Source organism: Rhinichthys klamathensis, unplaced genomic scaffold (genome assembly GCF_029890125.1).
Source record: "Rhinichthys klamathensis goyatoka isolate OS25496 unplaced genomic scaffold, OSU_Roscu_1.1 h1tg000015l_1, whole genome shotgun sequence".
NCBI lineage: Eukaryota > Metazoa > Chordata > Actinopteri > Cypriniformes > Leuciscidae > Rhinichthys > Rhinichthys klamathensis.
In genome coordinates this window covers 369,799-395,249 of record NW_026606567.1, presented here as the reverse complement: position 1 = coordinate 395,249, position 25,451 = coordinate 369,799, and the positions used below count along the sequence as shown (strand labels likewise).

The following is a 25,451-nucleotide window of genomic DNA, read 5'->3' as shown; positions in this document are numbered from 1 at the left end:
CGGCAACTGTGTGATGCCATCATGTCAATATGGACCAAACTCCCTGAGGAATGCTTCCAGCACCTTGTTGAATCTATGTCACGAAGAATTGAGGCAGTTCTGAAGGCAAAAGGGGGTCCAACCCGTTACTAGCATGGGGTACCTAATAAAGTGGCCGGTGAGTATATATATATATATATATATATATATAAAATAAAAATTACTCTTGAGAAAAACAGGCTTCCATACCATATAGCTTTTAGAGGTTGTCTCAGTCAAAAATCAGGAATATCACCCCAGAGCTAGCGTGCTTATATGCATAAATATTTTTAAGACACATCAGCTCAAACTTCTAGACCCCTATCCCCTAAAATAAAATTACTATACAAAAGTGCCACTACTGTAAACACTTGTTTGTCTATATTTGACGATCAAATGGAGGAAAGGATTAGGATTATAATTCCATTTATATAACTGAATTGTTAATGTTTTTGTACAAGTCTCTCATGTTCACCAAGGTAGCATTTTTGATAAAAAAAAGCAGTAATATTGTGAAATATTATTACAATTTAAAATAACTATTTTCTATTTGACTATATTGTAAAATGTCATTTAATCCTGTGATCAAAGCTGAATTTTCAGCATTATTACTCCAGTCTTCAGTGCCACGTGATCCTTCAGGTTCTCAAGAAACATCTATTATCATTATCAATGTTGAAAACAGTTGTAGTGCTTGAACAATTTAATGAATCTGTGCTGGATAAAAACTAATTTCTCTCTCTTTCAAAAATATAAAAAAAATCATACTGACCCCACACTTTTGAATGTTGTGTACAGTATATCCATGTTATAAAAAAGTGGTATTTTAGATCAGGTGCTGACAAATTCAAAAAGGAAAGAATTAGATTAAAATGTTTTATTTAACCAGCTTTGTTTGTTCATTTATTCGCATACATATATTGAGAAAGGAAAATCGAGATTATTGAATTCCTCGTTCAACACTTGGTGCCATATTACAGAAACATTCTCTTATGTGTTTGGTAAACATGCCAATTTCAGACAGGCTTTCATTTTTACAACATTCATTCTCAGAACCTGATTTACTATGCTACAAAACAAAAATTGAATATGCTACAAAAACTAAAAAATATATACAGATATAAAAAGTAGGTTTTCAGTAGGTAACCAGCAGCGACACCCATCCCCCATTCCGTCATGCAGTCTACATTCCTTCCACCCAACATGATGAGCCTCAACCTCAACACAACGGCTTCCGGTCGTTGATGTTAGGGGGCGCTCGCGAGCCGCCGACTGATGCATTCACAGGCCGCTCTAGAGATGCAATCAGACCAGATGGGAGGGGGAAGTGAGAAGGAAAAAGGAACTAGCTGAGCTGCCCTTTGTTTCTAGATTTGCCGAAGAGTACGGGGAAGAGACCGGCGCGAATCTACACTGTAAGTCACGCTCTAAACACGGCACAATGTTTGTAGAACACATGACGTCATGGCGGACTTTTAAATTGATACATTTTGGAACAGCGATAGAACGCGAGCAAGTTCTTTTTATCGCCGGTTTGCTTGTGCTCCGATCAGTCCGACATTACAGTGCCAGAGCAGCGGCAGAATGAATGAATAAGTTTTGGGAATGTAACTCGAGCGGGGTACCGGGGTCAAGCGTACGGAAGGCGGGTTGGATCAATCATCTTTAAAAAGATGCTCGCAGTATTTATCTCTGTGCTCGAGTTGGATATCTCAAATTATTTCTTCTTTTTTTTTTAAAGCACACAGACAAGGAGAAGCACAGCATGGCCGACTGTAATCACACATACACACAAACCGGCCTTTTGCCCTTCTTTGTCTTTCCTTTTCGCTCTTGTTTATTATTTTCACACCATTTTAAATACTATATATAACGTTTAAACTCTGCTCCAACACACACCGTCTTGTGAAAAGAAATCGGAAATGTTTTAACCAGTTAAAAGTCGTTTTGTTTTATGTCTTTCGTTTTAATGGAGCTCTAACCTTCCTCTTGTTTTCCATAACGTTAGTTGGTTCACGTCCTAAAAAAGAACTAAAATAGTTATCGCTTTACCACAGTTTCCGGTACATTTGTGAAATATCGTGTTATAGCATTATATCGTGATTTATTATGATGTTGAAAACAAATATTATTGAAGTTAATGGGATATTGTTGGCTAATGTTTAGCTATTCAGTGTTAGCAGGCTGCTAATTCTTGTTAGCCTTTGGGGGGAAATTTGACGTTTATTCTTTTATCACTGTTTATTAAAACTGTTTTAGATATATTTGTTTTGTGTTCGTGTTTGTGAATATTTGGTTATTTTTTATACATAAACTCGCTGAAAGCTTGTTAACCGGCATATGCATTTAGATAGTAATTAATTTCCTCATTAAATTTAATTGTTTTGCATTATTTAGACCTCACAGAATGTATTTTCAGCTGTTTCATAAATAAAATCCTATTATGAGAACAGGTATAAGACGTACTTTATTTTATTATATAGTTCACGCCGGGGCTTGTTGTCAATTTTGGATCCAGTAAATATTTCTCAGGGTGGGTTTATTTGTGTCAGTGCTATACTGTTTCTTTGCTACAAAACACTATTGCAATGTTCCGTTGTTATTGCCAGTTATTAAAATTATACATTTTCAGCATGGCATTACAAGCTGACTGTTGTCTGAATGTAAGCGTTCACATCAATAATGAAATTGTAATATTAATATTGAGGTTTTTTTTTTTTTGGTACAAATTATTAAGTTTTCAGTTTCACTGCTAAAAAAAAACACATCTGTGTAATTTTATATTTATTTATATAATTTATCTCATTTTATACTGTTGTAAGCTGTAGTTTATGGTCAGGTCTGATTTGTTGTAAGATATAATAGTCTTTTTAAGACTCTTGACATACATGAAGGCACAGATTAATTAACCCATTTTCTTGTCTTATTTCAAGGGCCGTCCTTTTGTAGCCATAACTGGATTAATCTGAAGTGCATGTGATGTATACAGTGTAAAGTTTTTTTTACAGTTGTACAGAAAATGAGCGTTTTATTAATTGGTGGTTCGTTGCTATGTACATGAGTATGAGCTTGTGGAAATATTTTTATTTCTCCTTTCATTCCCATCATTATCATTAGCAAAAATTGTTTTATACAGTATATATTATACATATGCTGTTTTTAAGCTAGTTTTGGCATGTTTAATGTGTTGTTGTTGTTGTTTATCGAGCTGCTGGAATTCATCTTATTTTCTTTCCCAGGCCTTCTGAAAACAGATACAGAACACTGTTTTTCCACCTCTTACTACTTCCGGCTCTGCTGAGAGATGTCCACCCCTGACCCACCTATGGGTGGGACCCCTCGGCCGGGCCCTTCCCCGGGCCCTGGGCCATCTCCAGGGGGCATGTTAGGGCCTAGTCCTGGACCCTCACCTGGCTCTGCCCATGGCATGATGGGCCCTAGCCCTGGGCCACCCACCTCAGGACACCCACTACCTCCACAGGGCCCCTCAGGTTACCCCCAGGACAACATGCACCAGATGCACAAGGTACTGACAGGTTTTATCAATATGTATCTGATTAATTTGTAGTTTTGTTCCATGTTTCATTTATGCTGTTTGGTCCATATCATGGAGTCAATCTTTATTTATTTTTTTATTTGAAGCCAATGGAAGGCATGCACGAGAAAGGCATTCCCGAAGATCAGCGCTATGCTCAAATGAAGGGTATGGGCATGAGACAGGGTGGGCACAGTGGCATGGGACCCCCACCCAGTCCCATGGACCAACACTCTCAAGGTATCTATCTATTGTTCTGTCTGTTGTTCTTTTTATCTATCTGTCATTCTATTAATCTTTTTAACTCATTCTATTTATGATTTATTATGTAATATACACATGCACATGTGTGAAATGTAGGATATGTAGATGTTTGGTGCGCTCTGTTATATGGCAAACAGATGGTGTGCTCTGAAACAGAAAGACAGACAGTTGTTGGAAACCACAACGTCATGACAGAAGAAGAAACCAATATTATAAGCAAGCAACAGACATGAGTGTTTTGTGTTTTCTGCAGCTCTGTAATTGTTGTCCACATGCATAAATTTTACAATGCATTTGCATTTTACAACTGCATTACAACTAATGGCTTGACATTTTTGTCCAGAAAATGACTTTTTATTTTTATTTAAAGTTTGCATTTATATTTTGTATAACTTTGTTATAATCTACTAATATAATCTAATATCTTTGTATTTGCCTTAAAGCAAACATCACTGTTGTAATTGATCATACTTTTACCCCATCCCCAAGTATTAAACTGGTGCGTAACCTGTGTGTAACAGACATGATTTATGTACTATAATGCAATTCAGAATGCATTCCCAATTACATTAGCAATGTATTGAAAAACATCCATGACTCAGAGTCAGCAGGTAATTGTGTGAGGGCTAATATTTTTTGGGGGAAATCTAGCAGTAAAAAAAACAATGACATTTTCTCTAATTTCTTCCAGGTTATCCCTCTCCTCTGGGCGGTTCTGATCATGCCCCCAGCCCGGTACCTTCTAACGGCCCTCCATCTGGCCCCATGATGCCTTCTGGTCCTGGTGCTGTCCCCATGGAGGGCGGTGACCCGCAGAACCGGAGCGTAGGTGCAGGTGGTGTTGCAGGTTCGGGACCCAGCGGAGGACCTCCAAATGCAGGTGGGCCTGGTGGACCCGGCGGACCCACTCCTTTCAACCAAAACCAGCTTCACCAGCTGCGGGCACAGATCATGGCCTATAAGATGCTGGCGCGTGGGCAGCCTCTACCTGACCACCTGCAGATGGCGGTACAGGGAAAGCGGCCCATGCCAGGCATGCAGCAGGGGATGCCCAACATGCCCCCTGCTTCAGGACAAGGAGCAGGACCTCTTGGACCAGGTGGCCCTGTTCCTGGGGGACCCAATTACAATCGACCTCCTGGTAAGGTGACATTTTATAAAAAAAATTCATAGCTCTCCAAAAAGTTCTGAAATAACCACCTATGGTCAGCCTACAGCGTGAAATTAAAGCAAAAAAACACTGAAAAACATTACCTACCGTACCTTTAAGATTCTGTTATTTACAAATACTTGAAGTATTTTAATATTTTATTCTTTTTAAATAAGCTTTCAGTCTTTCAAAATGCAAAAAAAATCTTCTAAACGGTCTAATTGCAAAGTAAAACATAAAAACGTTTTCTTTGGTCTTAAAATGTTCTTGACAGATTTTGGCAGATTCTTACAATTAATATATATTTAAATCTTATTCCATTACAATTGTTTGGATGTTTCAGGAATGGTCGGTCCAAACATGCCTCCTCCAGGACCCTCTGGTGTTCCTCCAGGCCTGCAGGGACAACCCACCAATGGACCACCTAAATCTTGGCCTGAAGGTCAGTAAATTGTGAAAATTGTCCACAATCACTACCAATAAACAATTTAAATTTAGACTTTGTATTGTATCCAGGAAACTTCAACAGCTATCAGGGTTGTATTAAATGAATGTCTGAGAAAGTAATTTCTTAATCTCATATTTACGATGCATTTGTAATCCCAGGGCCCATGGTGAACGCTGCCGCCCCTGCAAGTGCCCCACAGAAGCTAATACCTCCTCAGCCCACGGGCCGCCCTTCTCCAGCGCCACCTTCAGTTCCTCCCGCTGCCTCTCCCGTCATGCCCCCTCAGACCCAGTCTCCGGGACAACCGGCCCAGCCGCCCATGGTCCTGCATCAGAAGCAGAACCGCATCACACCCATCCAGAAACCTCGGGGTCTTGACCCAGTGGAGATCCTCCAGGAGAGAGAGTACAGGTGAGATGAGGTTATCCTGATGTGTTTAGCCAAGAAATGGCAAATATTGATGTTTTAGAGTAAAACGCACTTATTAAATTCAATTCTGGGAACACCACCTTGTTAACTGGTTTCACCAACATTTGATGATGTTGTTTCCATCGGTCAGGTTGCAAGCTCGTATTGCTCATCGTATTCAGGACCTGGAGAACCTTCCAGGCTCTCTGGCTGGAGACTTGAGGACCAAAGCCAACATTGAGCTCAAGGCACTTAGGCTCCTGAACTTTCAGAGACAGGTATGACTTGCATTATATTATTTAGGGATGTGCCCAAAGCCAAATAAATACCTTATTTGGAAAGGCACGGATAATGACTAATAGAGTTCTCAACGGGCCTGAAAATTACAACCCGACCCGACCCGTGGCTTTTAAAGCCCGGACCCGATGTAACCCGACACATCAACATGAATTATCTGCCCGAACCCGGCCCGACGCCGATTCTTTTTTTTCTCATACACGTACTATCATGACCAGCGGACGGGAATTCAAATCAACCTTTAATGTCCACGCCTTTTAACAATACAAACAACTGAAACGATACACTTTAAATTTATAAATAGGCTATATAAATATGCCTTAAATAATGTTCATACAATATTAAATAAAAAGAAAAAAAAAGCAGGCGGGCTACCTTTCACACCACACAATTTTTGAAGAGTTTTGAAACAAAAGGCCTAGCCTACAAACATAATCGTATGCTTATAAGGCATCGTGGAGGAACAGTAGTGCGTGCACAGTGGATGGACTGAGGTGTGCTCTCCTCTCTTCAATGGTACGGCCAGCCACACTGAATACCCTCTCGCTGCTGCTGCTGCTGCTGGCCGGCACACAGAGCACCTGCCGTGCCAACTGAGCCAGTTTGGGATACACACTGCTGTTGATACATGATGCACGTTGCACGCAGCAGCCAGACTTTATTTACGGTGAACAGCAGCGATGATTAATAAATGTTTTTTTTTGTTGTTTTTTACTGAGCGGAAAAGATTAAGCCCGAGGTCCGACCCGAGTCATTTGCTTATATTTTTGACCCGAACCCGCGGGTCCCGTCGGGTTTGTCGGGCCGACCCAACCCGTTGAGAACTCTAATGACTAACGCATTCTACAGATTGGATGAAAAAATACATTTGAATGCTTTTGTGTTCTCTCGCAATTATATAGTCGGGTTATTATATTGCATATAATTTGCAGGCATCAAGGAGCCTCTATCAATATGTAGGGTATTAAATGCTTTCGTAGGGTATGCAGGGTATTAAAACACGTATGAAGGGGCTTTTCAATTTCATGCATTCTCTGTATTAAGGGAGCGCATATTTTACAAGATAAGATAATTAGGGGCTTTTGCACCGGATAGTTCTAGGAACTAGCCACCAGGGTGGTTGCCCGAGAACTAACAGTTCCCATAGGAACGTTTTTCTGTTGCATTCGCACCGCCAGTAGGAACTTTGAAGTGACGTAAGCTGCGCTCGTTGTTGTGACTTTTATTTTGACGGCGCTGAGAACGTCAGAGCCTGAGCAAACAAACAGTGCTCGCATTCTCCGTGTTCATTAGTTTATGATCTATCTAATACGTCATTAGATAGAACTGTTATACAAAGACAGTAGACAGTATATGAAAAGGCATTAGCGTATGCCGTGCGGTTGATGTCCAGTGTTGCTAGCTGAGCAGAAATACATAATCATGTTTAGCTTGGTCCCCCTTTCTCCTTATCGTAAAGAATAAGAGGCCCATCTATCACTGTTTTCCCTATACATAGAGTTAGTTTGTGGAGTAAATATATAAAGGCTATAATCTGTGTTTACATGGCTTTTTTTTAAATGGCGGGTGCTGATGTTTCGTGTGCGTTCAGCCAATCAGCGTACACTAACGTCACTGGTAGTTCCTATAGTGCTGCTGGTTTAGACCCTACTCTGAAGTAGGAGCTAAATTAGTTCCTCCAAAAGAGTTCATAGAACTAAAAGCATTCCTAGTTTTTGCGATGCGAACACGCCGACATCCGGGTACTTTCGGCAATAGTTCTAGGAACTATGAAAAGGTTCCTCCGGTGCGAAAGCCCCTATTATATAAATTCTAACTAAAAATTATTTAAACATGATTTCCCAAGAAATCTCTCACATCTCAATAATTATAATGCATAATTCTCTGGAAGGTGGTTGTAATTGAGTTTAGCCAAGTCCTGCCTGATTTGAGTGGATTTTGACCCATGTTGTCCATGCCAACACAGCTCCGGCAGGAAGTCGTAGTGTGCATGCGGCGCGATACGGCCCTGGAGACCGCACTGAACGGCAAGGCCTACAAGCGCAGCAAGAGACAGTCCCTGCGTGAAGCTCGCATCACTGAGAAACTGGAGAAACAGCAGAAGATCGAGCAGGAACGCAAGCGGCGACAGAAACATCAGGTACGGGACCGTTCTGGCTTGTTCTTTTAGAGTTCAGTCATGAGACTGTTTTACAAAAGATATGTACAAAGTAATGTTTTAAATGTGACCTGATTCACAAATGACAAAAGACATTGTTTTTGACGGAACCGCCTGTTCTTTTATTGCATTTGTAGGAATATCTCAACAGCATCCTGCAGCATGCTAAAGACTTCAAGGAATACCATCGCTCCATCACCGCAAAGATGCAGAAAGTGACCAAAGCCGTCGCCACGTACCATGCCAACACTGAGAGAGAGCAGAAGAAGGAGAACGAGCGTATCGAGAAGGAGAGAATGAGAAGGCTGATGGTGAGGAGATGCACAGACTTCCCATATTCTCCTGAAATAAGAAACGTTTTTTGACTTGACAACAACTAAACTTTAAACACAAAATGAAAGCGTTTTTTTTTTTCTGAACAAATGTCTTAAGAAAAGTATGTTTTGTGTGTGTTTCTCCCAGGCTGAAGATGAAGAGGGTTACAGGAAGCTGATCGATCAGAAGAAAGACAAACGTCTGGCTTACTTGCTGCAGCAGACGGACGAGTATGTGGCCAACCTCACCGAGCTCGTCAGAGCTCACAAAGCTGTCCAGGCCCTCAAAGACATGAAGAAGAAGAAGAAGAAAAAGAAGAAGAAGGTCGGTGGATTTAATGCAATTGAAAGGGTTCCGTAATGGGAATCTAAATGGAGTTGTCCTTGTTTTTCCAGTAGTGTGTGAGATCTTTCTGTCTGCTTTTCTCCTCACAGAAGCCAGAGAACGCAGAGGGTGTTCCTGCTCTCGGTCCAGATGGAGAGGTGAGATCTTAAAATTGGCAGACACAATTAGCTTGGCTGATCATTTGGGCTAATGTGTCTCTTGTGGCGATTTGATTCAGAATAAGTATTCTTTTTCCCCTTTTTCTTTTTTAAAGTTTTGTTTAAAATGTATAGGTTTAATTTAAACAACCTTGGGTATATCATATCTAATTGCAGATTAGAGATCTGCAGATTCTCTTGGACATGGTGCAACTGCAGTTGAGAATCACTGTTATATATTGTAAATTCAGACAATTCTTTAATTTTTATCAGTTTAAAGTGATGAGATGTGTGTATATATATATATATATATATATATGTATGTATGTATGTTTTTGTCTCCCATTGTAGCCTTTGGATGAGACCAGTCAAATGAGTGATTTACCGGTGAAGGTGATTCACGTGGACAGTGGGAAGATTCTCACCGGCATGGACGCTCCTAAAGCTGGACAGCTGGACACTTGGCTGGAGGTGAATCCAGGGTGAGTGAGACACACTTTGGGCATCTCATTCTTTCAAAATATGAGTATCTGCTAATAAAAAGGGTTGGAGTACCATATCGCAACAATTTTGTCCCTAATATAGTGTATTTATATTTATCTGATTAAAGCAGCAGGTTTGTTTGAATGTTATTTTGTTGATTTTCTGTAGGTACGAGGTTGCCCCGCGGTCAGATAGTGAAGATAGTGGCTCAGAGGAGGATGAGGTATGGCTGTTCTTCAGCTCTCATATCTGGATGTTCAGCATCTCTTGAACAACACACTGTGCTTTCTGAAAGGGCTTTAAACGCATTTGAAGAGAAAACGTGTGTGTCTGTGTGTGTGTGTGTACAGCCTTGAGCTGTCAGCAAGTAGGCCATCATCAGAATAAGATTAATGGCTATTTTACCCTGAGATACTGCTGCCATGACCTGATACAGATAGCAAATCTTGTCTTTATGCACATTTTAACCTTCTGATACTGGTGTCCAAAACAGAAGGCTGATATTTAAAAGCCATTTTAACAATTCACAATACATTCCATAAACTCAGTTTAATTAGATGTATGATCACAAATTAATTATATAATTACAACATTTGAAACAATCTATTATTTTATGTGGTTGTCCAGTAGTTTTACATTTGTATACATTTCATAAGTATTATTTATAATTGCAAAATATATCAAATTTGAAAAATATGACGTATATGTAAAATGAATGATTACAAAAAGCGTCTAGTTATATCAGCATCTATGTTTAACTTATTAGAGTTGAATACATATCTTTATATTTTATTGTATTAACGCACCATTGTATTTTCTTCTTGAAGGATGACGACGAGGAGCATCAGCCCTCTCAGGCCCCAACAGAGGAGAAGAAGATCATTCCAGATCCAGACTGTGAGGATGTGTCTGAGGTGGACGTCCAGCACATCATTGAGTATGTTACTGGTTTAAAGCTGTACTTTTTACTTCATACAAATGGGTTCATGTCTGACCCCATCATGGTCCTTTTGTAATTCTTTTTTTTTTTCATCCCTTTATTTTCATTTTCTTGAAGACAACACGCATGCACAATGCCACCAAAACAGTAACTATACATGAATATGACTAAATACTTTCTAAGCAGTACCATTGTACATGCTACATTGAGCTAGGTACTTACAGCTTTTAAATTGAACACCCCTCCCACCACAATATTGCAATGATTGTAGAAGGTTTCTTCAAGTGCTCAGTCCACATGGAAGAACTGAGATTTATATTAAAAGACAAATTATCCATTTTCATTAAGATTTGGGAACCAATAAGAAAATTCTTACAAGCAACATATGCAACATATTTCCCAGTTCCCTAGCCCACATCTCAAAAGTGGGGACGGAATCTGCTTTCCACATTTGTAAAATAAGTCTTTTTGCCAGCATCATACACAGCGAAATGGCCTGTGTCTGATATTTATTACAAAAAGCATTCTCTGCTCCTAAAAGTCTAGTGCAAGGCTCAGGCTTTACTACATGACCATAAATAATGAAACAGTGTGCCTTCTGACATTTTACATTTATTACAGAGTGGAGAAATCGTGTGATAAATTTAATAATGAATAATGAATCCTATGAACTACCTTGAACTGAATCAAATTGTGTCTAGCATTCACAGAACATGTATGTATGTTTCTCAAGCACTCATCCCACGTTTTTATGAATGTTAAAACCAATTTCCTCCTTCGCCATGTTTTATTTTCTCTGTGTTATTGTCCACATTTTCTCTCAGTAATTTGTAAAAGTTTGACACACTACCACTCATACATTAACACTTATGTGTACATTAACAATTCTCTCTAAAGTGGGATTCAAATTCAAAACTTCAAAGTTTGGAATGTGCTTTCTAACAAAGTCTCTAACTTGCAAATAACGGAAAAAATGTGCAGACACAAGAGCATAGTTTTGTTTTAGCTGTTCAAAAGAGCTAAATGTACCTTCCCTATAAAGATCCTGAATTGTTACCATTGAATGTGTTTCCATTGAAAAAAAGAGCTTATAGTGTTCTTTTGTAATTCTATTGTCATAATGGTGTATATAAATAAGATCCCTCTCTCTCGCAGGCATGCCAAGCAGGATGTTGACGATGAATACGGCAGCGCAGCGTTCGCTCGCGGCCTGCAGTCTTACTACGCCGTGGCTCACGCCGTCACGGAGAGGGTGGATAGACAGTCGAGCCTGCTAATCAACGGGCAGCTCAAACAGTACCAGGTACACGCATACAGCCCAAACAAACTGCAAATACACCTTAATGACCGAAGTGAACTGCTGAGATTTGATAAATGGCATGTACTGAAGTTCTTCCATCTGTCCTGTCTGCAGATCAAAGGTCTAGAGTGGCTGGTGTCTCTGTATAACAATAACTTGAATGGCATCTTGGCTGATGAAATGGGTTTGGGAAAAACCATCCAGACCATCGCACTCATCACCTACCTCATGGAGTACAAACGCCTCAACGGACCCTTCCTCATTATCGTCCCCCTCTCGTGAGTCACTTTTCACACTCTACACCAGGGCTATTCAATTAGCTTCATTCGAGGGCTGGATTATCAAATCAAAAAGTTGAGGCGGGTTGGTTTGGGTGTTTAGCTTATTTATTGAAACATAAGTTTCAATAAAGTATTGTATTTACTTGAAAATCTGGTACCCAACAGTATGCAGATATATAAGACCATAATAAATAAAAACTTGATAATTTACAGCTGTGTACAACTATTTTCCTATGAATATATGAATTATACAAGCTCATAGCTATTGGTAAGAATTCATTAATGTATAATTATTAGAGGCTTAAATGAAAATATTCTGACAGTGAGACTTGATAACCACAGATAAAACCATGCATGGATACTCACTCACTACTCACTACCACTGTATAAAAAAAATGCCTAAACACAGGTAAAATCTATACGCACACCTTCACAAGGACATCATTTCATAAGAAAAATGAATTATATATTCCTCTACCCACCGAATACATCTAATGCAATATAAATAACTAGTTTTAAATCGGATGAAATCATTGAGTAATTTGTGGTTTGTAACAGAGAGGTGTGTTGAATTGAAACATTTCTCACTGGATGTCGCAACGCTGTTTAATAATGGTGTCTGGGACCGGGAGTAACCGCAACTTCTTTAAGCTTGCCTTCCGTTATCCACTGGGCCGTGCTGCGTAGTTCAAACTAGTGAAACAACCGAAAATAGCGCTGTTTGTTGTTACTGTACTGACTGAGAAACCACTTTAGATGATTCAGTTACAGAATCCGAACGAATCCGAATGGTTTCATACCGTTATGCAAGTGCGTTTGGCCAATTCATGGAAAAGAAAGAATCGAACTAAAAGAATGATTCATTCACGAATGATTGGCATTGCTGGTTCAGTCGACAGAAATACGGGACATGCATAATAACTGCTGAAATATTCGTACGGAAAACATTTCTCAGGTCAGTCGGAGCGCCCATGGTACGCACAGTGCGTATAGCCGTTCAGCTGCAGGTGTCAATGCGACCGTGCATCTGCATAAAAATAAGAAATAATAAACAAAGTTACTTTTCTGAATACCTTTTTGTATGAATCATCCTTTTGGGCTGAAAAATTTGGGGTGTTTACATCTGTATTTATACTCTTTGCAAGAACAAACTTAAACCCTCTTTTTGCCATTTTTGTATTATTGGTCTATTATATTTGGGAACATTTCGACATAAATCATTACAGTAATATTTATTTGTTTTCTCATATAGGACTCTGTCGAACTGGGTGTACGAGTTTGATAAGTGGGCTCCATCTGTGGTGAAAATTTCTTACAAGGTAGTTATTTGATACATGTATGTAGTATTTAAATGATGTCAAATTATTTTGGCAAATTTAACTGGTTTTCCAAAAAGGAATGCAAAATAAAACTGTAACTGGAGAACCATGGAGAATATTACAGGATCATTAACTCATTTTCTTTGCTTGTTTTCGTCTTAGGGCTCTCCTGCTGCTCGCCGTGCGTTCCTTCCCATTTTGCGCAGCGGCAAGTTCAACGTGCTTGTCACCACTTACGAGTACATCATCAAAGACAAGCAAGTGCTGGCCAAGGTACAGTCCAGACCTGCCGATTTTCAAGTTCTCATTGTCACCCATTTAAATTTGTTTGCAAAGCATTTTGACTGCGAGCTACTTGTTCAGTTCGTAATGATTCTCTCTGTCTCTCTCAGCTCCGCTGGAAGTACATGATAGTGGACGAAGGTCACCGTATGAAGAATCACCACTGTAAACTGACTCAGGTGTTGAACACACACTACCTGGCGCCCAGGCGTGTGCTGCTCACCGGCACGCCGCTGCAGAACAAGCTGCCCGAGCTGTGGGCGCTGCTCAACTTCCTGCTGCCCACCATCTTCAAGAGCTGCAGCACCTTCGAGCAGTGGTTCAACGCTCCGTTCGCCATGACTGGAGAGAAGGTAAGCTGATTTCAAATCCAGACGCATGAGAAGTTTTAGTAGGTGTACTAGCAAATTTGGACTGGATTGCTCTGTAAACGTAGTTGTACAATGTAATGTTTTAAAGGTGGACCTGAATGAAGAAGAGACCATTCTGATCATCCGTCGTCTGCACAAAGTGCTCCGCCCCTTCCTGCTCAGGAGACTCAAGAAGGAAGTGGAGGCCCAACTGCCGGAGAAGGTTTGTTTTTGTGCTTGCAAACTATTCAGATAACAAATCAATTTTTCATTCTTAAACTCAATTTGTTTGTCCTGAAATACCATGTTTTTTTTGTTTTCCTTTTCCTCCCTCCTTTATCAAAGGAAGTTTCAAGTAATATTAAACATGTTTAATGCAAGAAACCGTAAAAATTTACAATATACCAGGCATATTTTCCACACCGTTTTCTTTACTAAATGAACAGAATATTTAACTATTTCTTTTGTTTATATGCACCAATATGAAAATATGAAATAGTAAAAGACTGCAATATTTATCTAAATACACTACTGTTTAAAAGTTATTTTCAAAATGATTTTGAAAGTTTTTCATGCTCACCAAGGCTGTATTTGCAAAAATACAGTAAATAAAATGACTTTCTATTTTGGAATGTAATTTATTCCTGTGATCAAAGCTGACTTTCAGCGTCATTACTCCAGTCTTTAGTGTCACATGATCCTTCAGAAATAGGGGTGTAGCGATTCATTCGTTTTCTCGATGCATCGATTACAAATCCTGACGATGCATATGCATCGATCTTGAAACATGTATTTCGAATCGTGAATCGTTTATTTCGGTCAATATTCGATTTAAAATGCTAAGAATCGAATAATTTGCGATTCTATATCGATTCAGTGCTTTAAAACATATAAACATTAAATGACTACATGCGCGAATTAATGAGGCGTTGTGCGGCGTCATTTCGCGTCCTCACAGCTCTCACATACTCGCTGCACTCTTACCATCTTTCACTGGATTTCGCTCGCGTCGTGCTCGGTCCCATATAGCTCTCATCTGCAGATTTTTGAGCAGTCCATGTTTGAGCTCTCCTCAGGACAGCCATTGGTGTTCACATGAGCAGATAACAGCTCTCTATCGAGAAAGCAAGCCATTGATAAAGCTGCCATATCATTGCGCGGGCACTGCTATGAAACAACGCGTTCGTTGCGTGGAAACGTCACCGTTATTTTCTTTAAGATAAGATACTGAAGTTTTACGGAAATGGGTCATACCCGTCCTGAGCAGTTAAAGAAAAACCCCACTTATTCAAGGGTGCGCATTTATTACATGTAAAGAGAAAACGTATAATAGGTGTCTAAAATGCACACGCTTCCGATTAATCATGAATGAATGAAATGTAACTTAATGTCGTTAAACTGAACTGATGAAATAACTACAACATTAATTACACTGAAATAAGAGCGCGTGGTTTATCCATCAATCAGATGCGCATTAAAGTTGCATTCGTAATCGTTATTATAGCACAAGTAGACAGCGTTTTCTTTCAGAATCACAAGGAAAATGTTCAGTCGGATAAAGAGAACAAAGAGTAGTTATCCCATGAGGAAGCGTTAGTTAAGGTTTAGTTGGGAAAGTTCATGGTATTTTTAGTCTCACAATGGAGGATGTTTAATGTACCAGGAACACTTTAAGGTTGTGTATCCATTCCTACAAAATAGTTAGCATGATGAACTAACTATACTTTTAAAGCCTTTTTAAATCCTGGTTTACATTTTTACAAATGCTAATTTATAGGCTTTGGAAATATTTTTTATAATAATAGATTCATTAAAAACTAACATGAACTAACGTTAACAATAGACAATGTCGTTGGTTTTTTTTTTTTTTTTTTGTTCCCACTCTCTGACCCCCGAAGGCAGCTGTATAATTCACACCCTGACTAAGACCCATTGGGGGAAGCATTTAAATAATCCTATGAATGCATATAAACAATTAAGAATCGAATCGAATTAATCGAATCGCATCGAATTTTTATGTGAATCGCATTGAATCGAATCTTTCTGAATTTGCAAAAATCGTTCTTGAATCGAAAACCTATGAATCGTGAATCGAATCGATTCGCTGCCTACCCAAAGATTCACAGCCCTATTCAGAAATCATTCTAATATGATGATTAATGCTAAAGAAACATTTTCTTTCATGATTCTTTGAATAGAATGTTTAAAAAAAAAACTTTCACTTTTGATCAATTTAATGCATCCCCGCTGAATAAAAGTATACATTTCTTTACAAAAAAGAAACACTAACCCAAAACCTTTAAAAGGTAGTGAATATTTGTATTAAAAACATTTTAATACACAAGAAATGCCACATAGAGACTTGCCCGGCTATTAATCGATTCCCTGAAAATAACTAAATGGCATGTTTGCTACAGAAGCTTCTTTTTCATGTTGAAATGTGAATTTGTCTGTCTCTGTTTCCTTGCGTTCAGGTGGAATATGTGATCAAGTGCGACATGTCGGCTCTACAGAGAGTGCTGTACAGACACATGCAGGCTAAAGGAGTGCTGCTCACTGACGGCTCTGAGAAAGACAAGAAGGTGAGCAGAAGGGACTCACGCCGAGAATGTGTGAGGAACGTTCAGTGTGTCTTTCTGAATTAGTCTAATATCCATCTATCCATCTGTTACAGGGTAAAGGAGGCACTAAGACTCTGATGAACACTATTATGCAGTTGAGGAAGATTTGTAACCACCCGTACATGTTCCAGCATATTGAGGTGATCATTTGTTTCGAGGTCTTTTTCATCCTGTAGGTTTATCTTCTGGATTTGTGGGACCTTGTTTGACATATTTTTGTTGTCTGTTTTGCAGGAATCTTTCTCTGAGCACTTGGGCTTCACTGGAGGCATTGTTCAGGGGTATGTAGAGCACTTCCCGGTTATGGAAAAGTTTATAACTTTGCATTCTCGTTGGTTTTACCTGTGATTTGACCATATCCTGTATCACCTCACTTTAGACTTGATTTGTACCGTGCCTCTGGTAAGTTTGAGCTGCTAGACCGTATCCTGCCGAAGCTCCGCGCCACCAACCACAAAGTGCTGCTCTTCTGTCAGATGACCTCGCTCATGACCATCATGGAGGACTACTTCGCCTACCGCAACTTCAAATACCTGCGCCTGGACGGTGAGTCGACTTTGACCAGGTTCTCATAGAATGAAGACATTTTTTTTAATAACGGACTTTTTTTTTTTTTTTTTTTAATTAAAGGTCTTAGATTTAATAGTTCATTAAAGATTATCAGTCAAGTTACAGACAGTCTAATCATGCTGACATCTTTCTTATGTCCTTGTAGGAACCACTAAGGCTGAGGATCGTGGCACGTTGCTGAAGAACTTTAATGATGCTTCCTTTAATTATTTCATCTTCCTGCTGAGCACCAGAGCAGGAGGTCTGGGGTTGAACCTGCAGTCAGCTGACACTGTTATCATCTTTGACAGCGACTGGAACCCTCACCAGGTACAATACCGTCCCTTGAAATATTTAGTTGTGTTTATTAAGAGGGGAAGCTCTTAATGTCCACTGACAAAAGTGATATTGTTCACAACTCCTACTCACTTTATTAAAGACAGAATAGTTGTATTAGATCTAACATAATGTATGGGATAGAATCTTTGAAATCATTAGTAACAAATCTTTAGAATAGATTCATTGTCGATTTATATATACATTGTCGAATACTTTGTACGGAATTGTATCATTTGAATCTTCAGAATCATTGTAGAATAAAATGTATGAATGTTAATTTGTCATTTTTTTCTTTGCAGAATCTAATCTTTAGTATAAAATCATTGTGGAACAGAATCTTTGGAATCAGTAGTAAAGAATCTTTAGAATAATTCATTGTTGAATAGAATCTTCAGTCTAGAATCATTGTAGAATAGAATGTATAATTGAATATTAATTTGTAAAATAAATAAATAATTGGATTCATTGCAGAATTTAATATTTAGTATAACATTTTGGAATAGAATCTTTAGAATCATTTGAATAGCATCACTGTAAAATAGAATCTTCAGAATCAGTAGTAAAGGATCTTTAGAATAGATTCATTGTTGAATAGAATCTTCTGTCTAGAATTATTGTACAATATAATCTTTAGAATTATTGGAATAGCAGAATCATTGTAGAATAGATTGTATAAGAGAATGTTAATTTATGAACATTGTTCATTTGTTAATTTGTGTTTATTCATAATACATTGTTAATTTTTCAACTTGAAATGTTAAAAATGTATAAGTTTATGGAGTTAACATCACCCTCAATTATAATATTGTAATAAATGCTTAAAATGTTTTACATTGCTTATTGTTAAGTGTTCCCATTTAAGCTTTAGTCGAATCTGTGTAAAAGATTCAATACATTTATCTACAAAGTTGTTCACTAGAATCTTTGGAGTCTCTGTATTGCTATAATATTTCTTGTTTTTATGAGTCTGAATTCCGCAATATTTTATGTCTCTGATCGCCTCTCTTTGTTTCCTCATAGGATCTGCAAGCCCAGGATCGCGCCCATCGTATCGGGCAGCAGAATGAGGTGCGTGTGCTGCGTCTGTGTACCGTGAACAGCGTGGAGGAGAAGATCCTGGCCGCTGCCAAATACAAACTGAACGTGGACCAGAAGGTCATCCAGGCCGGTATGTTCGACCAGAAATCCTCCAGCCATGAGCGCAGGGCTTTCCTGCAGGCCATCCTGGAGCACGAAGAGCAGGATGAGGTACAGACACTCATTTATCATGGACCATTTCAGTGTCCTGTCAACAGGCTCCGTTTTCTGTAGCTGACGTTTACTCTCCTTTGTTTTCTCTCATATCTCAGGAGGAAGATGAAGTTCCCGATGACGAGACCGTTAATCAGATGATCGCTAGAAGCGAGGAAGAGTTCGATCACTTCATGGTTAGGAGTGCTACTTGTTTTCGTTTAACTTTTGTCAACTTGACACTCTGTTTTGTTCGACTTTATTCCAATTCTTCCTGATTTTATTTCGACCAGCGCATGGATCTGGACCGGCGTCGCGAAGAGGCTCGTAACCCGAAGCGCAAACCCCGTCTGATGGAGGAGGATGAGCTGCCCACCTGGATCATGAAGGATGATGCGGAGGTGGAGAGGCTCACCTGCGAAGAAGAAGAGGAGAAGATGTTCGGCCGCGGCTCCCGTCAGAGGAAGGAGGTGGACTACAGCGACTCCCTCACGGAGAAACAGTGGCTGAAGGTGAGTGAGGAATCACAACACATCACATTGGGTGCTTCTCAATTCTTATTTGTGCATCCTCGTTTCCTTTCCTCGCGTCTCAGCTCCACCCCCTGTAGGACGCGAGGGAAGGCTGCAAGGAAAGAAAATGAGGACGGAAGAATCGAATGAAAGTTTTTTTATATATATATATATATATATATATATATATTAGGGCTGTCAGTTAAACGCGTTATTAACGGCGTTAACGCAAACCCATTTTAACGGCGTTAATTTTTTTATCGCGCGGTTAACGGCCTTTTTGGCCTAGCAAACTTTGTAGTTTTTTTTCACATGCTTTTGCAACAGGACGTGGCATGGACGTTTTGAAAGCGCAAGCGGATCTAGCTAGACCGGAAAGAAAAACAACAGGCACGCCGCACACACTTGTTTGGGCTTGCGAGCCGCGCGAATCTCTCTGCTCGCGCGTGGAATATAATGTGCCGAGCACGAATCTCTCTGCTCGAGTCGCGCGCTCTCAGATACACGCTGCTCTTGTAATTTTCTCTGGGCTCGCTCAGAGAATATGCCTGCGCTTAAAACGTGTTCAGTGCAATCGCGAATCTCTCCTCTTCCCCAGCTAACAATTTTAGGTTATAAGAACGTTTTCATAACGTTACCATTAAGTTATAAAAACGTTATTTCTGAATGTTATAGGAACGTTCAAAACGTCCAGTTTTGAGTGGATGACGAGCGCGAGACGCCGAAATGGATGCCAAAAAGATTCTGAATGGAACGTTTACTTTTAAAAAGTTGCCAAATGGTTCCATTGACAAGACCAAAGTGATCTGTGTGTTTTGTCGTTGTGAACTGAGCTATCATCATCGCAGCACGTCCAGTCTGAATACCACTTGATGATGGCCAAACACACACACACACAGCTGATGCGAATTCTCCGCCCCCTCGTCAATATCAGGACCTCGTCAGTATTTCTTTCACCCTTTTATTGATGGACAGTGTTACAATGTGTGAGAGATTATTTGTTCCAAGTAAGAATGTTTTAGTGTGAAATTGAACACAATATATGCCAATGTTGTTTTCAATAAAAAACATTTGCACAAAGCAAGCCGATCCACTTTTCCATGTTGATAAGAGCATTAAAATGAGAAAAAATAATGGGACAAAAAGAAATCAAGAGACATTTAGAATAGATAAAAATGTGCGATTAAATGCGATTAATCGCGAGTTAACTATGACATTAATGCGATTAATCGCGATTAAATATTTTAATCATTTGACAGCACTAATATATATACATACATTGGAATACTTGATCACTCGAGCGTCACTTCATAGCGTCATCAGCAGCGCTCAAAGGAAATTCCCTTATGTTGTAGAAGTTTAGTTATTTAAGAAATTAGTAATGAATAATAATAAAGCAAGAGACCCTGTTGAAATATGTGTGATGTGTGGTTTATAAAAACTGCAAAGGTAAAGTATCAATTAAAATGATTGTGACCGATGTGAAGGGGGAGGAGAATTGATACCTGCGTCACGTTTAGTCGATAAAACACTATTTAAACAATACTGACCTATTTTACTGCTTCTCAGGCCATCGAGGAAGGCACCCTTGATGAGATTGAGGAGGAGGTGCGCCACAAGAAAACGACCCGCAAGAGGAAGCGTGACCGTGACCTCGACCTTCCAGGCCCAGCCACGCCCAGCTCCAGTGGGCGGAGCAGAGATAAAGACGACGACAGTAAGAAGCAGAAGAAACGCGGCCGTCCTCCTGCCGAAAAACTCTCTCCCAACCCTGCCACGCTCACCAAGAAGATGAAGAAGACTGTGGATGCCGTTATCAAATACAAGGATGGGTTAGTCACAGTCATAATCATGTTCCTGTCTCAGTTAGAATCATGAACATGCGGGTCAATTTGAGTGTGAATTATATTGATCCCAATTATATTATTATCTATAACGATTATATCCTGGTTTTTAACATAATACAAGGTCTAGACAAACAGCCTTACCAAAATGATTCCAGACCAGATACATGCAGTGTTTCCATGCTTATAGAGATATTTTATGCTTTAATTGATGTCGTTTAGATAACATTTTGTAATACGTTTTTTGTCACTGTATTTCTCAACAGCAATGGTAGGCAACTGAGTGAGGTGTTTATTCAACTGCCGTCTCGTAAAGAGCTGCCGGAATATTACGAACTCATTCGCAAACCTGTGGACTTCAGGAAGATTAAGGTTTGTCAACTATTCATTTAATTGATTCATTTAAAGTTTGTTTTTGTTTTTTTACTTAAATTTAGTTTTGTCCTTATAAATGCTTTGGCTGGTTCACAAACACCCATTGAAATACATTAACTAAATCTCAATAGGTAATTCATAATAATATATTAGTAAATAAAGATTCAAGTGTTGAATCCTGTTCTGTTGTGTACAGGAGCGCATCAGGAGCCACAAGTACCGCAGTCTGAACGACCTGGAGAAAGACGTCATGCTGCTTTGCCAGAACGCTCAGACCTTCAACCTGGAGGGATCACTGGTAATATTCATCATCCATGTTGTTAAATGAATTGCATTAATGGATCAGCTTGTAGTTTGTAGGGCATTTTGTTTCATCTTTAAAGTTATTTTTAGGACCATTAAGATGTTTTTGCATCATGACTTTGACAATTAGGTTCACTTTCTCCCTTCACTTTATGCTAAATATATCTAAGATGTTTTATTATAATTAATATACTATTGTAGTTTTTATTATTTTTATATCATTTTTTTATTTTAAAGTTATATTAATTTTGTTTAATTTTTAAATTTGTTTTTTGTAAATGTCTATATAATTTTTTCTTCATTTCAGTTTGTTTAAACTTGTTGAAAATAGCCCTAGTAGCTTGTTAGTCATACTTAATTTAGCTGATTCAGATATGATATATTATATTTCAGATCTACGAGGACTCTATCGTGCTGCAGTCTGTGTTCACCAGTGTGCGGCAGAAGATCGAGAAAGAAGTAGAGAGCGAGGGAGAAGAGAGTGAGGAGGAAGAGGACGAGGTAGATGAAGGATCGGAGTCTGAATGTAAGTATCGATGATGATGATACTGCCACTGTAACTGTAATTAAAAATTTTGTGAAATTCAACTATTTTCGAAGCAGAGTATCATGCATGTACAACTCAAAATTAATTGAAGTGAGTCCATGATTAACACACATAATGCATGTATATGCGTTTTAGCTCGTTCCGTGAAGGTGAAGATAAAGCTGAGTCGAAAGGACAAGGTGGAGAGAGGGAAGGGAAGACGCCGAACTGGACGCAGCTCGCGCCCTAAACCTATCGTTAGCGACGATGAGAGTGAGGACGACCAGGAAGAGGTACTTATGAATAATGAATATTGAACTTAAAGAGAGAGTTCATTCAGTGAAAAACCTCTTGTCTTTTTCTCATCCTTATGCCATCCCCACCCAATGTGTATCTTTCTTCAGATAAAAGCAAACAAAGATTTTTAGGAAAATAATCCATGACTGTGAGTCTAAATAATGCAAGTGAATCGTTTGACACTTTAAAACTGCGATCGTGATTTTAATCCATACGGCCTCGGTGGATCAATGGCCCTGTTTACACCTGGTATTAAGATTCATTTTGGTTGATCGGATCACAAGTAGACGAGGGAGACGCATTCCAGTTTACACCTGGTGTTTTAATCCGTCTCTTCTGTCCACTTTCAACCACTGAGGGTCTATGGGCAGTTAAATGTAAGTTTTTTTTTTACATCTTTCGATCTAATTGACAAAAATAAGCTCATGAACCCGACCGGAGAAAACAGAAAATCATACGGAGAGCATCAGCTTTCGTTTCTGTTCTGACAGCCGCAAGACCATGCAAAGTTGTAAACGGAATCCTGCATGGGTTATCTTGCTTCACGTTTCACACTGATCATAATCTACCTAGGGTTCATAAACTGCTGTTTCCTACGGAACATTCTTATTTGGATATTTGCAGTGTTAGTGTTATTGATTGGATGAACGCTGTGATAGGTTTACATAAATGCACTAGAATTTCACATCCTCATATTATATATAGCCGACTTTACTATCAAGTTTACCCTGGATGAATGCCGTGATATGTTAAATGGCACATTACGTATCCTCATATTATGGTCCTACCATAATAGCGCTTACACGCCTGCTAAAGGCCACAGTTGCTAGTGTACCTCTTGAGGCCAGGGTAGTGAGGTTTACTCGCTCAGCTCTTACTAGCGGGCCTCCGTTACACTCACCCCTTTAAACCTCACTACCATCCAGGTCACGGCACCAATATGACTGATTCGAATCCAGCTCGGAGTGCTACGATTAAGACCAGTGTCAGCAGCATAGGAATCGAGAGCAAAAGCCTGCAAAAGTGTTGTTTACATTACTCTGGAGCAGGGTTTCATAAATTACAAGTGTGAAACGTTCCTTTACCCAGGGTAAAAAGTTGTGCTTAAAATGATGGTAACCTGAGGTTAAGCACAGTGTGAAAAGTTTATTATTTTCCTAAAAATCTTCCTGTTTATCTGAAAAATGAAAGGCGTATCTATCGGGAATGATATGAGACTGTGGGTTTTAATGTGAGTTTCAGGCATGAGTGAACTATCCCTTTACAGATATTAAAAAGTACAGATATTAAGATATTTATCCTCTTGTTGTTCACTTATGCTAATTGTTTTTCAATTGTTTTGTGCAGGAGCATTCGATTAGTGGCAGCGATGATGAGTAAACCTCCTTCAGGACCAATTTATGTCTCTCGCTCACTTCTGCAACAGATTCAACAGATGCCCTCTCCTGAAGGGCCTAGTTTTACCCTTTTTTAGAGAGAGGACACTGATTAAATGAGAAAATGACACTATAAAATGCAGAAAAAAAGAATGCCCCTCCATTTGCATATTTAAGCAGACGATATCAATTTATGTATAGCAAGACAGTTTACGTATTGAACTTTTGTCTTTTCTTTCCATATTTGTTTTTATGATTTTTCATAAGGACGTGACATAAGATGGACAGATATTTGACAGACTGACTCAGTGGACCAGTAAGAGTGGATCATGTTTCAATGTCTTCTTGATTTTAGCCGCGTGAACGTCACCCCCTTCATCCCCCACCCCAGACCCCAGAACTCATGTTGTTTGTGGAAAACGCAGCCAGTTAGTTCTTTCCATTTTTCTCTTGATGTCTCTGTTTAAATTAAGATTGCAAACAGGATAAAGGTACTTCCTCCTTGTCAGGAGAAATGGGGGAGAATAGGGTGTAGGATTCTGTACTGTCAGTGTCACTGGATTTCCAAAATGCACAATAAAAGCGTCTCAGAAATACTCAATGCTTCAGAGTTGTTTTGCACAAGTCAAGACTTCAAAACTGGTGAACTGCATATAGTTGTGAGTAGAGATTGTGTAATAAATCCATTGTGTAATAAATAATAGGCGAAAATGGTTTTCCAAATTGATCTCACAGCAATTTGTACATATTTTACGAGGTGGCTAAATTCGCCCCTAAACCTACCCATCGCTGGACTACCCATCGCTTACAAGACTTTGCTCAATTTGTCCTTTACTGCGTGATTCATGTTGATTTAGCACTGTTGCTACATGACTTTTTGACCCCACTGTCCGCAACAGTTTTTCTGTAGATTTCCGTAGTTTTTTTTGTTGTCCATTTATTCATGAAGGATCATAGGCCATTTCTCCAGAAAGTCAAACACTGAACTGTTGGTTTAGTGATGTTTGTAAATATCCTAACATTGCCTAACTTTGGAGCACTGGAAATTCCTAACAAGCTTATTTTAACTGATTTGTAAGTGGTTTTTCCTTTTTCTTATTCTTCTTGAGTTAAAAGACCAATATGCATGAACTCAAAAAAGGATTTTTACCTCTTTTTCGGTTTAATTAAAATGAGCTAAAGTAACCTGATTTTTTAACATTTTGTCACAGCTTAATTTCATTGTGTTCAATCCACCTAATATATTTGAAACTTAAAGAGAGTTCACCCTAAAATGAAGATTTTGTCATTAATTACTTACCTTTTATGTCGTTCCAAAACCGTAAAACTTTTGTTCATCTGAACACAAATGAAGATCTTTTTTGATTAAATCTGAGAGCTTTCTGTCCCTCAATAGACCACTGCCCAACGACCACTTTGACGCTTCAAAAAGTTCATAAAGAGTTCGTA

The 25,451-nt window shown here is 39.1% G+C and overlaps 1 protein-coding gene across 1 annotated transcript; it reads left to right on the top strand.

The window, feature by feature from the left end:
• The first annotated feature begins 1,290 nt into the window (after positions 1–1,290).
• On the top strand, positions 1,291–24,598 carry smarca4a (SWI/SNF related, matrix associated, actin dependent regulator of chromatin, subfamily a, member 4a). The gene is made up of 34 exons (XM_056271919.1): positions 1,291–1,433; positions 3,258–3,544; positions 3,661–3,793; positions 4,509–4,958; positions 5,311–5,409; positions 5,574–5,826; positions 5,975–6,101; positions 8,087–8,260; positions 8,416–8,589; positions 8,741–8,917; positions 9,028–9,075; positions 9,427–9,557; positions 9,727–9,781; positions 10,386–10,495; positions 11,654–11,801; positions 11,913–12,076; positions 13,332–13,398; positions 13,561–13,671; positions 13,791–14,033; positions 14,140–14,253; positions 16,505–16,612; positions 16,705–16,791; positions 16,886–16,932; positions 17,031–17,197; positions 17,367–17,530; positions 18,560–18,787; positions 18,889–18,966; positions 19,063–19,281; positions 20,851–21,113; positions 21,392–21,497; positions 21,697–21,798; positions 22,197–22,329; positions 22,486–22,622; positions 23,974–24,598. The coding sequence occupies exons 2-34, from the start codon at positions 3,323–3,325 to the stop codon at positions 24,004–24,006; spliced, it is 4,872 nt and encodes a 1,623-aa protein (XP_056127894.1). The 5' UTR covers positions 1,291–1,433; positions 3,258–3,322; the 3' UTR covers positions 24,007–24,598.
• Positions 24,599–25,451: the final 853 nt, after the last annotated feature.

Bases quoted from the DNA above. Each gene is read 5' to 3' on its own strand.
- smarca4a (XM_056271919.1), top strand. From the start codon at position 3,323: ATGTCCACCCCTGACCCACCTATGGGTGGGACCCCTCGGCCGGGCCCT. The intron at 8,918-9,027 runs GTCGGTGGATTT...TTCTCCTCACAG, and splicing joins AGAAGAAAAAGAAGAAGAAG to AAGCCAGAGAACGCAGAGGG. The intron at 14,034-14,139 runs GTAAGCTGATTT...AATGTTTTAAAG, and splicing joins TCGCCATGACTGGAGAGAAG to GTGGACCTGAATGAAGAAGA.